This window comes from Macrobrachium nipponense, chromosome 1, assembly GCF_015104395.2.
Source record: "Macrobrachium nipponense isolate FS-2020 chromosome 1, ASM1510439v2, whole genome shotgun sequence".
Taxonomy (NCBI): Eukaryota; Metazoa; Arthropoda; class Malacostraca; order Decapoda; family Palaemonidae; genus Macrobrachium; species Macrobrachium nipponense.
In genome coordinates, this window is record NC_087200.1 from 137,043,079 (window position 1) to 137,055,493 (window position 12,415).

General features: G+C 45.7%; 1 protein-coding gene across 2 annotated transcripts in view; it reads left to right on the top strand.

Moving 5' to 3' along the window:
- LOC135219669 (m7GpppX diphosphatase-like) overlaps nucleotides 1–12,415 on the top strand; it is a 203,685-nt gene that overhangs the window by 88,466 nt on the left and 102,804 nt on the right. For both annotated transcript variants that reach the window (XM_064256619.1, XM_064256618.1), the window contains exon 5: nucleotides 11,536–11,760. In XM_064256619.1, coding sequence (XP_064112689.1) covers nucleotides 11,536–11,760 — 225 coding nt within the window. The remainder of the gene's footprint in view (nucleotides 1–11,535; nucleotides 11,761–12,415) is intronic.

Consider the following 12,415-nt stretch of genomic DNA (forward strand, 5'->3'; position numbering starts at 1 on the left):
GAAATGCTATTCCAGAAGTGCTTTGATACAGAGGTGGCCCATCATTTCATAAGACGTTGGCAAAGCCTGTGGGGATTACTCTTACAGGATCATGAGCTCTCCCTAGAGGAAATTGCAGCCAGATGCTGTTGAGGAAAGGAACTTTTAAGACTTTGAGGATATTGTTCTCTGGGCAAGTCCGTGCATGGGCTTGGGAGGTCAGTAGTGATGATGTTTAGGAGCAGAAAACAGAGATCATCACAGAAGAACTTTAGGACATTCAGAGGGAACAGCAACAGATCACAGCTGAGGAATTGCTTTCAAAGGAGGAGGAGGAGAGAAAGGAGAATGTTCACAGTTCTGCAATTTAAAAAAAATGTGTTTAAAATGGGGTAATGTGCAAAGTTTTGTTGAAAAATATCCTGACAGGTGTAGCAAATTATGTTATAACCTGCTGAACAACAATGTACTATGTCTCACTTTAAATACATTTTAAAAGACAGACAAAAACAAACAACTTTAGACTAGTTTCTAGTGTAACAGAAGTCCAGAGAGTCTAATAAAAAAAAGTAGTAGAAAAAGACATAAAAGAGAATAAACCCCAAAAACATAGTTACTTGCTATTTTATGTAAGTGGACTTCCTCTCGAAACAATAACATTTCTTCTTTTCTTTATCTTCCTCACCATATTTCACACACCATCAGCTCTCCAAAGCACAAAAGAAAAATAAATTAGCATTCATAACTTCTGTTTAATTTGTTTACGTTTTTTTGTGTGAGTTCTGTATGCTATGCTTGTATGGCGCCATAGCAAACCTAACGGGCACAATGAACAGGTTATCAATGTCATAAATCACCAAGTTTCAGTTAATGGGGGTTTTCGCTTATCGGCACCCCGCCGAGAACGGAACACCTGCCGATAGCCACAGACAGCCTTTCATTTTTAGGGGGTTGTTCAGGAAAAGATTCATCAAATTTAGATTATTTTTCACAACCCAACCTTACCAAATTCCGTCAGCCATACCTAAACGGTATGAGAAGATAGTTTCTTACCTGCATGGAATCAAAAGATCTGAGGGTGTGCATGCACCAGTTGCCAACCAGCCAGTAGATGGTGATCATCTTTTAACTGTTATTCAGTGCTGGAGCCTCTAGGATTTTCAAAGACTCCTAAATGAGACATTTATGTAAATGATTGGGTAGTATACAAAAAGTTGATTTTGTTTTTAAAAATGGCTTGTGTAAAATCACATTTTTCATTCATTATTAAAATGAAGATACTTAAAGTATTCTAGAAAAACAAATCAGGAATGGGCTTTATGTACATCAAAAGCCAACATTTTTCACATTCAAGTGGTATATATACAATGGGATTCCTTTTTTTAACATGCACATAATTATACCTTACACTTCAGAGTAATTTTCTACTTTATTTCCAGCCCTTAGATTTTTCCGTGATTTATGTAGTATTGATTCTTACATTGGTTACATGCAAAGTAAATAAAATTTGTTCCGACACGTAATACAAACCCTTGGTCCTTTAACATAAGGAATGTACTTACGGCGTAGCTGGAATTACGGCCGTTGAATCTTGAACAAGGTGGTTAGGCAGTAACTACCGTGGGGCCCCACTAACCTGCCCGAATGTAAACACTCCACTTTGCTTTTGGCCGTCTTCCGATGAAGATGTGTGTTTGTGAGCTCCGGCTGACTGGTCGTTGATCTCTTTTCCTGGTGGGATCCTTTTGGTTAATTTTTTGTGTTTTAAATAATTATGCATATACGGTGTTTGATATTAATACCAAACAAAGGTTTGTCCTTGTTTTTCAAATAATATAGAAACCCACTTTTTGTGATAGCCTTTGTAACCGCCCATCTACTTGTGTTAAGAGTCGGCAGTTAAGGTATGCCAACATATTATTTACATGCTTTTGCCCTTTAACACTGGCTCAGACCTGCATGAGGACGAGATATATATTTAATGTGAGGAGGATGATATTGATCCTGTAATGGGACATGCATTCATCCGGAAATTATGCTTACGCTTGGGAATTACCAAGGGAACTTCAAAGGTTTGTCCGTGTTTTGTTGTTAAAGTAATTTCTCTTCTCCTTCTTCCTTTCACTTACTATCGGAAGAAGGTAGAAGGATGGGCGTGTGGTGTTGATGTTGGGGGATCTCCTCTCACTTCGGAGGGCAGTGCCCTTGGATGCATGAGGAGTATCCTCATTACAGTGGTACCTCGAGATACAAAAGGCTCAACTTACAAAAAACTCGAGATACGAAAGCTAACACGAAAAATTTTACGGCTCTACATACAAAAATTTTTCAAGATACGAAAGGTTGTTGCTGTAAAGTCCGAGATTTGCCTGGACCACCAATAAATATTTTGAAACTCGCCACCATCTTCCTGCTCTCCCATTGGTTCCTGATGCTAGTCACCACCATGAGATCCTTCTCTCCTATTGGTCAGCATCCTTCCCATCTTGCATCTACTACGTAGCAGCGTGCCTCGACCACTCGTCCCAGCATCGTTATCGTAGGCCCGCGGTATTCGTTCGTTTTAACGATTTCGTTTATTAATGTAAATTCGTTAGTGATTTCGTTGCAGTATACGTACTTTATCGTGTTGTGTGAGAACTTTACTCTACTTATACGTAAATTACGTACAATATATAGTAGTCATGGGTCCCAAGAAAGTTGAAATTTACGGAAAGAAGAGGATGCTCTCTTTGGAGACAAAGATGGAGATTATCAAGAAGTATGAAGCTGGTATGCGATTGAGAGTGATTGCCAAGGAATACGGCCGAAATCCGTCGACAATAGGCACCATCCTTAAGCAGAAGGATGTCATCAAAGCAGCTACACCTTCCAAGGGCGTCACTATTTTGTCCAGCAAGAGGACCCACGTGCACGACGAGATGGAAAGGCTTCTTCTTGTCTGGATAAAAGACAAAGAAATCGCTGGCGATATGATAATGGAGACGGCAATCTCCCACAAGGCCAGCGCTATTTTTGGCGATTTGATTGCCCAGGCCGAAGACGACGGAGGAGAAGGGACATCAGCACCAACCCCAGAGTTCAAGGCTTTGCATGGGTGGTTTGAGAAATTCCATAAACGGACTGGCATCCATTCGGTGGTGCAGCATGGGGAGGCTGCCAGCTCGGACACGAAAGCGGCCGAAGATTTTAAAAAGATGTTCAACGAGATGATGACCAAGGAAGGCTACAGTTCTCAGCAAGTCTTCAACTGTGATGAGACCGGCCTTTTTTGGAAAAAAATGCCTCGTCGGACGTAAATCACTTAGGAAGAGAAGAAGCTTCCCGGGCATAAGCCTATGAAAGACAGGCTTACGCTCGCACTTTGTTCAAACACCAGTGGGGATTGCAAGGTGAAGCCCCTACTGGTCTATCATTCCGAGACTCCTCGAGCCTTCAAGGCCCACAAAGTGCTTAGGGAGAAGCTTCCAGTGATGTGGAGGGCTATTCCGAAAGCCTGGGTAACGAGGCTTTTGTTCACGGAGTGGGTAAATCTGTGTTTCGGCCTGACAGTGAAGAAATTCTTGGAAGAGAAGCGCCTCCCTCTGAAATGTCTGCTGGTGTTGGACAATGCCCCTGCCCACCCTCCTGGCCTCGAGGAAGATATCCTAGCGGAGTATTCTTTTATCAAGGTTCTTTATCTTCCGCCTAACACCACCCCTCTCCTCCAGCCCATGGACCAGCAAGTGATATCAAACTTTAAGAAGCTGTATACAAAACATCTTTTCAAGAGATGTTTCGACATCACCGATACCACAAACCTCACCTTGCGTGAATTTTGGAAGGAGCATTTTGATGTTGTGATATGCATCCGACTCATTGACCAAGCTTGGCAGGAGGTTTCGAGGCGAACCTTGAATTCCTCGTGGAGGAAACTCTGGCCTGATGCCGTATCCGCCCGAGACTTCGAGGGATTCGACGTGGGCGAAGCTGGTGCTGCAGATTCAGAAACAGTTGACGATCCTGAAATTGTTTTGCAACCAGATCTTGACGAGATCATTGCACTCGGCAAGTCCATGGGGCTGGTCGTCTACGAGGACGACATCAACGACCTTCTTGAGGAGCACCAAGAGGAGCTTACGACGGATGACCTGAAGGAGTTGGAGGCCATGCAACATAATGTCGTTCAAGAGGAGTTCTCTAGCAGCGGCGAGGAGGAGGAGGACGACCTTATGACAATGGCAGAAATTAAGGATGTTCTAGCCACTTTTCATAAAGTGCAATCATTTATAGAAAAAAGACACCCCGAAAAGGCTCACACAGGTCGTATGCTTGCGCAGTTTGATGACGTTTGCCTGAGTCATTTCAGGAACATTGTGAAAAGTAGGCAGAAGCAATCTTCCTTGGATAGTTATTTTTTAAAGAGGCCTTTAGTATTAGCAGGAGTAAGCAAAAAGGAAGAACCAAGTGATACTACGAAACAGAAAGTTGAAAGTGGTGATGAAGTTGAAATTTTGTTTAAAAAAAAAAAAAAAGTATGTAAAGTATAAAAAAGTAAAAAAAAAAAAATTTAAAAATAAAAAAAAAAATAAAAAATGTTTAATTTTAGTTTTTTGTAAAGTTAAGTGCTACAGTTTTGTTAATGTGTTTCGTAAATTTTAGTTTATGTATGTTTTCCTTACATTTTTTCATGTGTTTTGTAAAGATAAGTGTACGTACGTATGTATCTGTAATTTGTCGTCCTCCTCTGTTGCCACTTTCGGAGATAGCCTCACTCAAAAGGTAAGCTTCTACATTTTACTACATACATACAGTATTTCTCGTATACCATGTACACCAATACAGTTTATTTACAGGTAATTAGCAGTACATTATTAAGTTAGGTATTGAATGGTCCAAATTGTTGTAGTATTTCATTGTTTATAGGTCAATTTAGCTTTATTATGAAATTTACTGGGGTGTTTTTGGAGGGCTTGGAACTGATTAGCCATTTTACATGTAAAATGCGGTCCAAGATACGAAAAACTCATGATACGAAGGTCGCCTCAGAACGGATTAATTTCATATCTCGAGGTACCACTGTACTTTAATATTTTTTCATATTTTTACAGACTAGTGGTGATTGTGTTTTCAGCAGTATTGGTTGGATGCTCTTTGTATTGGTTATCCTAACCTTGGAGTTATACCTATGACTCGTAGCATGTTGTGTACCGATCCTCAAGTGTGTGTACTGATCCCCTGCTGATAATCATATTCATTATCACTGCTTCCCGGGAGTTATGCCACTGGACGAAGCTGTCGCGGTGCCCTATGAGGTTTATCTACTCCTGATGGTAGAAGTCTGGCAGAATTCGGAGGAACCGAAGAGGAAGAGAGCTCGTTAAGTGTCGTCAGCCTCCTCTTCGAGATCATCATATCTTCATGCCTCCTCCCCTTCGACTTTTAAGGCTTTGCCGTAAAAGAGAAGGTGGTCTCCCCCCTTAAGAAGTCTTGTCACGGGACTTCTAAGGGTCTGTCTTGCTCCGGTGAGACAGGTGGGTCTTTTGCTGGTCCTCGGAGGCCGTTCCTCCAGGAACAGGGCCTGTCTCTCCTTCCACGAGGAGGAAGCAGACGGGGACCATGGAGGTACCGGCCACCGCTGGTATCTCCTCTCCCGGTTCCGGAGGTTCCACCTCCAGACCATGAACCATCTCGGCCGCCTGCTTGCGAGCGTTACCGAGTGTATGGTCACCTATGGGTGACCGTGCAGCCAAGGTCCAGACTGCTGAGTATGCTCACCGTGTCAGAACCCAGGCACGGAGCCGAAGATGGTAAGAGTTGCTTGGGTGACTCTCACCAGACAGGCGATCGCTCTCGCAGCGATTGTCCAGTACCCAGGGTTGACGTGACATTCCCGCGGGTCCATGCACGCAGAGACCGGTGGAGGCGGGCCATCCAGCCCTCTTTTAATTAATTTCTTACTTTCAGAGAGGTTTCGGCCTCAACGAGGACTTGAAAGAGTCGGAGGACGGTATCGGCTGTCGCCTGTCAGGTGGACGCTCAGCCCCACCCAGACAACGGTCGCGTTTGCGCGACTGACCAGTCTCGGGGGTGGCAGATGCTTCACCTGCCAGGTAAGAGTTTCGTAACCCTCCTCGAGGAAGCGTTCTCTCCAATGCTGCTCCTGCAGGTCCCTCCAGACAGGTGCAGTTGGGCCGTGCTGCTACCACAACTGCCCCAACTCCGTCCTGGATGGAGGACCTGTCGGTTGTCCTGAGGGAATTGGCGAAGAGGAAGTCAAGGAAGAAGAGGAAAATGTCGTCGTCGTCTTCTGCTGCCTCTTCCTCTTCTACTTCCGAGGCCCCCTAGCCGAAGAAGAAGAAGGTAGTCTCCTCCCCCCCCTTAGAAGTCTTGCTCAGAGACCTCTAAGGGTCTGTCCCACTCCAGTGGGACAGTTGGGGCTTCTGCTGGTCCTTCTGTTCCTTCGGGAATGGGGCCCATCTCTCCTTCAGTAAGGAAGAAGAAGACGGGGACCGTAGGGGCACCGGCTAACACTGTTACCTCCTCTTCTGGCGCCAGGCACGGAGCGGAAGACTGGTGGCAGTCGCTCAGGTAACTCCTGCCAGGCCAGCGATCACTCGCGGCGGTCTGCCGGTTCCCAGGGTTGGCCTAACGTTCCCACCAGACCGTTCACATGGCGAGGCTGGGAAGAGGCTCCCTCCCTGGCCACCGGGTCCAGCCTCGCCTGGACCTTGTTCAACCTCGCCTGGGCCAGCTTCGCCTGGACCTGCTTCAGTCTCGCCTGGGAGCGTCAAGAGGACTGTGCTCGCTCTCACAGCGTTAGTGGACACTACCAGAAACCTGACCGTCGCTCCCACCTGGACCGGACGGCTCGCATGACTGGTAGCAGCTCCCGACGCACGAGACCAACACTACCGTCCTCGGTCCAGCGATTCTCAAGAAGGAGACCGCTGGTCCAGACCTGCAGTTCGACAGCCACCGTGGTTGGTGATCGCCTGCAGTCCTCCCAGCCCACCGGTTCTGCTGGTAGGCAGGGGAGTAGCGCTCGTAGCAGCTCTCCTGACGCAAGAGACTGATGCTTTGTCCTTAATCCAGTGCTTCTCCGCAAGAAGACCGCTGGTCCAGACTAGCAGCTCGATCGTCACTGTGGGTTGGTGATCGCCTACAGTTCTCCCAGCCTACCGGTTTTGTTGGTAGGCAGGGGAGGAGCGCTTGTAGCAGCTCCCCTGAAGCAAGAGACCAATGCTCTGTTCCTTGGTCTAGCGCTTCTCTGCAAGAAGACCGTTGGTCCAGACCTGCAGCTTGATCGCCACCGTGGGTTGGTGATCGTCTGTAGTCCTCCCAGCCTACTGGTTCTGCTAGTAGGCAGGGTAGGAGCATCAGGTTTCCCTCACCTGTCCCTTCAACCTCCTCAGGCTACACTGGGAGGAACGAGGGGAACAGGAGTGATGGTGATGAATGCACTTCTTAAGGTCCGGCCACGACCCTAGTTCGGTCTTGGGACCAACAGATCCTCGCTCAAGTGGTTGGAGGAGATCGTGGGGGGCTGGCAAGTATGATGACACTTCCCAGACTCTCGGAGTGACCATCACCGCTGTTCATGTGACAGTCCTGCTGGACCATGCACGCAGAGACCGGGGTGGGCTCCCCCTTCGGTCCTCTTGAGAGGTTTCGACCTCGACGAGGACTGGGACGCGTCTGAGGATGGTATCGGCTCTCTCCTGTCAGGTGCTCGCTCAGCCCCACCCAGACGACGGTCATGGTGGCGGCAGACATTTAGCCTACAGTACGAATTCGTAACCCTCCTCGGGAAAACGTTTTCTCCAGATGGTAACGTTTTCCTAGACTCTGAGCGGCCATCACCGCATGGTGATGGCTGCCCGTACTCGCTTCTCCGACTGCTAGTTCCGCTGGGAAGGCGAGCGAGTGTCCAATCTTCCTCTCCCATTCCGTCTTTCCCTATGACTGCGATGGGAAGGGGAGGGATCCTGCAGAGCATTCTCCGTAGGATTCCATGTCGGGGACTGCGTTCCTGGAGGGACCTTCGGGTTCTACCGGACGTAAGTCCCCATCGTTGAGGAAGGATCTTGCCCTATCCTCGATTTCTACGGGAATCAGGAGGACCACCACCCGATGATCGTCTGACAAATTCGGGTGGGGTTTTGCCGAGCGCTTAGAATTCTTTGGAGTTTCTAGCACTCTCCGAGTGTTCTGGTCTTCTACGATCTGCAAACACTTGGGCGAAACCACGGTTCAGAGTGGGCGAGACGAGAATCCCAGATAATTGTTTCTACAATAATCGGGAATCTCGCCGAATGCTCGAATTCCTGGAATTTCTAGCGTTCGAGGGAAGTACTGCTGCTGAAGGAAGAATATCTCGGGAGGGGCTCAGCCTGGATGGACCTGATGGTCCATCGCTTCAGTGGGTGGCCAACCCTGAGATAGAGAAGAACGGGTGGGAACATCCAGTTCGGCTTGAACTATCGTCTTCGGTATCCTGTTATCACTGTAGAAGTCTTCCTTCGGGAAAACTTCACCTTCGCTCTCTTCATTAGAGAATGAGGGGTGTTGTCTTCCAGTCCTTATTCTTGTTCCTCAAATGGAAGAGAATTTAGGATGGAGGTCTATGTACAGGAACCTACAAATATACTACGTAAATTTCCCTCGCGACATGCTTCTGTTATCAGTTGAATTGTCCGAGGTGTAGGTACATACCATAGTTAACTCTACGTGTTGTGACTGAGACAAAGAGTATCTTCTTAATTGAACTGCAACTCGGGACTGCCCTGCAAACCTCCCAGGAGTTACAGTTTTGATTTTGAGATACTTGTGGTATTGTTACAACACCACCACAGCGTTTGCATGCACCGAAATCCGTTTCAATTAAATGAAAATGCTCGAGCGTATTTTTTTTCCGCTCGAAGGTTCTAGCAGAACGCATTCCTTCTTGGAATGGATTACCTGGCAACTCAGGATGACGAGTGGGGGAGAGCTAGCGGTGTATGGGCTGCCTGTCAGCCCTGCCTGCCGCAGCCGAGTACCAGCTGGCTCTCCGAGATAGTACGGTCGGATCTTGTCTCTCTCCTTTGCAATGATTGACTACCGAATTGAATCTCTGCCCAGCAATTACAGACTTAGGTCTCTGGTTGCCTGGAATTCTCGCATACGTGGATGACCATCTCTAATGCATCGCCTTTGACGCGAGAATTTTCAGACAGAGATATCTCACTAGACTCACTATCATCTTTCTGTTTACTGCATGGTAACAGAAATCTGTAGCCTAGTCTCCCGCTGCATCGCACCTGCCGCTGCGATGACGCGGAAAGATTTCTTCAGACATCTGAGTTTGTCTTTTAAATATATCTCGTATTCGTCGTATTCGTAGGTGTGCAATTGTTCTTTGTCCACCCCGAATTGTAGATGTATAATGGAAGACATCGCTTGTTCCCCGCCCTGCCAGCTCTACTTCAAGTATATAGATGTCCTCCCTTGATAAAGCTGGGAAGAAGAAGATGTCCTCCCTGATCCAGCCCATGAGAAGCAGTTCTTCAGGCAGTACAATCCCTGTGTTTCATTACGAAAAAGTGCTCCGCATTCATTGCAACTCCGACTTCTCACCGAACAGCAATGAAGTAGCGGTTTAGCGTTTTCAGTCCTCTGTAAAACAACAGGGACTTTTCTACGTTCAGAATCTTGAGAGTTAACTTCTCTCGATTCAGCTGTGAAGATGTAGGCCTGCATTCACCTATCACCTTCGTCTTCAGCGGCACATAGTATTGTTTCTCCTTAGTTGAGATTCAACTACTAAGAGAACTTCTGTCTTGCCATCAGGGACCTCGGTCTCTAGAAGGCAATTGACTTTCGTCTGTTGGGCACATGCCTTGAGAGAATCATCATCTCGCCTTCCAGCATTGGTGGCAACAAGATAGACGATTTGTATGGTCTCTTGGCATAACCCCTCAAAAGGCGAGAGTCACGTGACTACGCCTTGGATGCATGGACGACTCGCCTCACACAACTGAACGCAGTCAGTCGGCAGATGTCGAAGCGTCCGAGACAGTCACGAGCTACACTGTGGACTTTGTATCGGTTGATTCAGATCAGTCATTACTTCGTCCTATTGGCATGTTCTGGTACCCATAACTATTGACACCCACCATGGAGTGTCTGTGTCTTTATCCACTACGGAGACGACGAGACCGTGAGAGACTTCGCCGCAGTGGGATATGAGACTGTGAGAGACTTCACTGTAGTGGGATACGAGACCGCGAGAGACTTCGCTGCAGATGGATAGACCAGTAGATGGGTACTGGACATCACTCTGAAGAATATCTCGGACAGGAAGATGGATGGGTCATTGTAACCATATCTTTCTTTCCCTTCGGGACTGCCCACAGGTCCTTGGAACCTTATTTCCCTGGACCAGTGGTGGATGCTTGCAAGATGTGTTTGCTTACCCAGCTCTTTCAAGAGGACAAGTTGCATCTCATCCATGGTGTGCAGTTGTAGAGATAAGAAGGATGCGAGAGTGACTGGCTCTCCCCCCTCCACGCCTCATCTCTCCATTTCTCGACTTTCGGGTTGAGGATAGGACTCGAACTCACACTGGCTGGTCGGACAATTGATGCGGTAAGTTTACACATAGAGCATCCTTTTTATGTTTCTTATCAGAATCATAGAAGCAATCACTCTCCTTCCTCTAGCAAGGGGAGGAAGGAGACTGACGATAATGCAAACCCTTCCCAGAACTTTGCATTTATGTCTCCGATGCCAATATTCTTCACAGCCCTTTTTCAGATGAGTCACGATTCCTCACTCATTTCGAAAAAGCCCAGAAGTCTGACTCTTGATCATGCAGCTCCTATACTCCGATCAAGTTGTCAGAGGCAGCAGGGCACTCCTCCTCGCTCTTACGACCAGGAGGAGTAGCCTAGGTGCGCAGAACTCCAGTCAGTTCTAGAGGCTCACTCAGATTCCTCCCACCAATCAGAGAGTCTTCCTTATGTTAAAGGACCCAGGGTTTGTATCACGTGTCGGAACAAATCACAATTTGTCGTAAATTGTATTTTTCCTAACTATACAAACCTGAGGTCCTTTAACATAAGGAATGCACTTATGGCGTAGCTTGAATTACAGCCGTTGAATCTTGAACAAGGTGGTTAGGCAGTAACTACTGTGGGGCAGGCTAGCCTGCCCGGATGTAAACACTTCACTTTGCCTTTCAGCCCAGGTTCAGATTGAGGGATGGCATGAGGTGGGCATATCTGTAAAGGACCTCAGGTTTGTATAGTTAGGAAAAATACAATTTACGACAAATTGTGATATTTTAAATATGTGTCACATCTATTTTAGTGCTCATGAAGTAGTAATAGCACAGTAACTTTTGACTGAATAACTTATTGTTGCATTTGTACAAATAAAATTATTTTCTGTATAGAATAGTTGTACAAATAAAATTATTTTCTGTATAGAATAGTTAAGTCTAAATGCTTAGAGGAACCAGTTGTAATTACAGAATATTTATCGTACTTAGTCTGGTTATTCTAAGCACTACAAGTTTTGTTAATGTATTTTCAGTGGATCTATAACATACTTGAACACAAGCAAGAAGTGGAGAGAATTGTATATGAAGATACAGATCCAGAAAATGGCTTTATTCTTGTACCTGATTTGAAGTGGACAGGAGAGCAGGTGGAGAACTTGTACTTGCAAGCTATTATTCATCGGAGGGATATTACCTGTATCCGTGACCTCAGAGCTTGTCATATTCCGTTACTGAAGAATGTGTTAAATAAAGGGATGGTAATGTGACCCTATTTTCTTTGTAGTTTGTTCAGTAATTTGATAAGTTTCCTTATTTTTTCTCATTTCATTACTCCTGATTTTTTTTCGTAAGCTTACAAATCTACTTTTTGTCAGGGCCTTCAAATCTTGCATACATCTGAAAACTAGCAGGAATGTTTTATTAAGTTTATTAATAAATAAGATTTTTGCAATAGTTTTTTTATTTTGTTTTCTACAAATTGATTTGCATATTGTTTGTGGAGTGAGGGCAGAATGAAGTTAGCTGATTGAAGGGAGACAGATCATTGGAATGAAAAAACATCCCTAGAAAGCAGGGATTAAAATTCACCTTAGAATCAATAACAGAATAGAAGTGAAAAAGTAATGATGAACAATAAACACTGAATAAGTAGACTCATATTTTACTAGCATCTGGACCATTGTAAATTAGCAAACATTATCCAAAAGAGAATCCCGAGTACCCTGTTGTTTCCCGCACACATCCTGGCTTTCAGGAAGTCAGTGTATAGAATATGAAATTTGTTGTCTTTATTAGAAATTCATTGTCAAAATTGGGAAATTTTTTTTTTAGTGTAGTCCATGTCTTGTCCTCAAGGAGTTACCCTTTCCATTGGTCTAACCAGAGGTCCATGGTGACCAAACTAATGTCAAA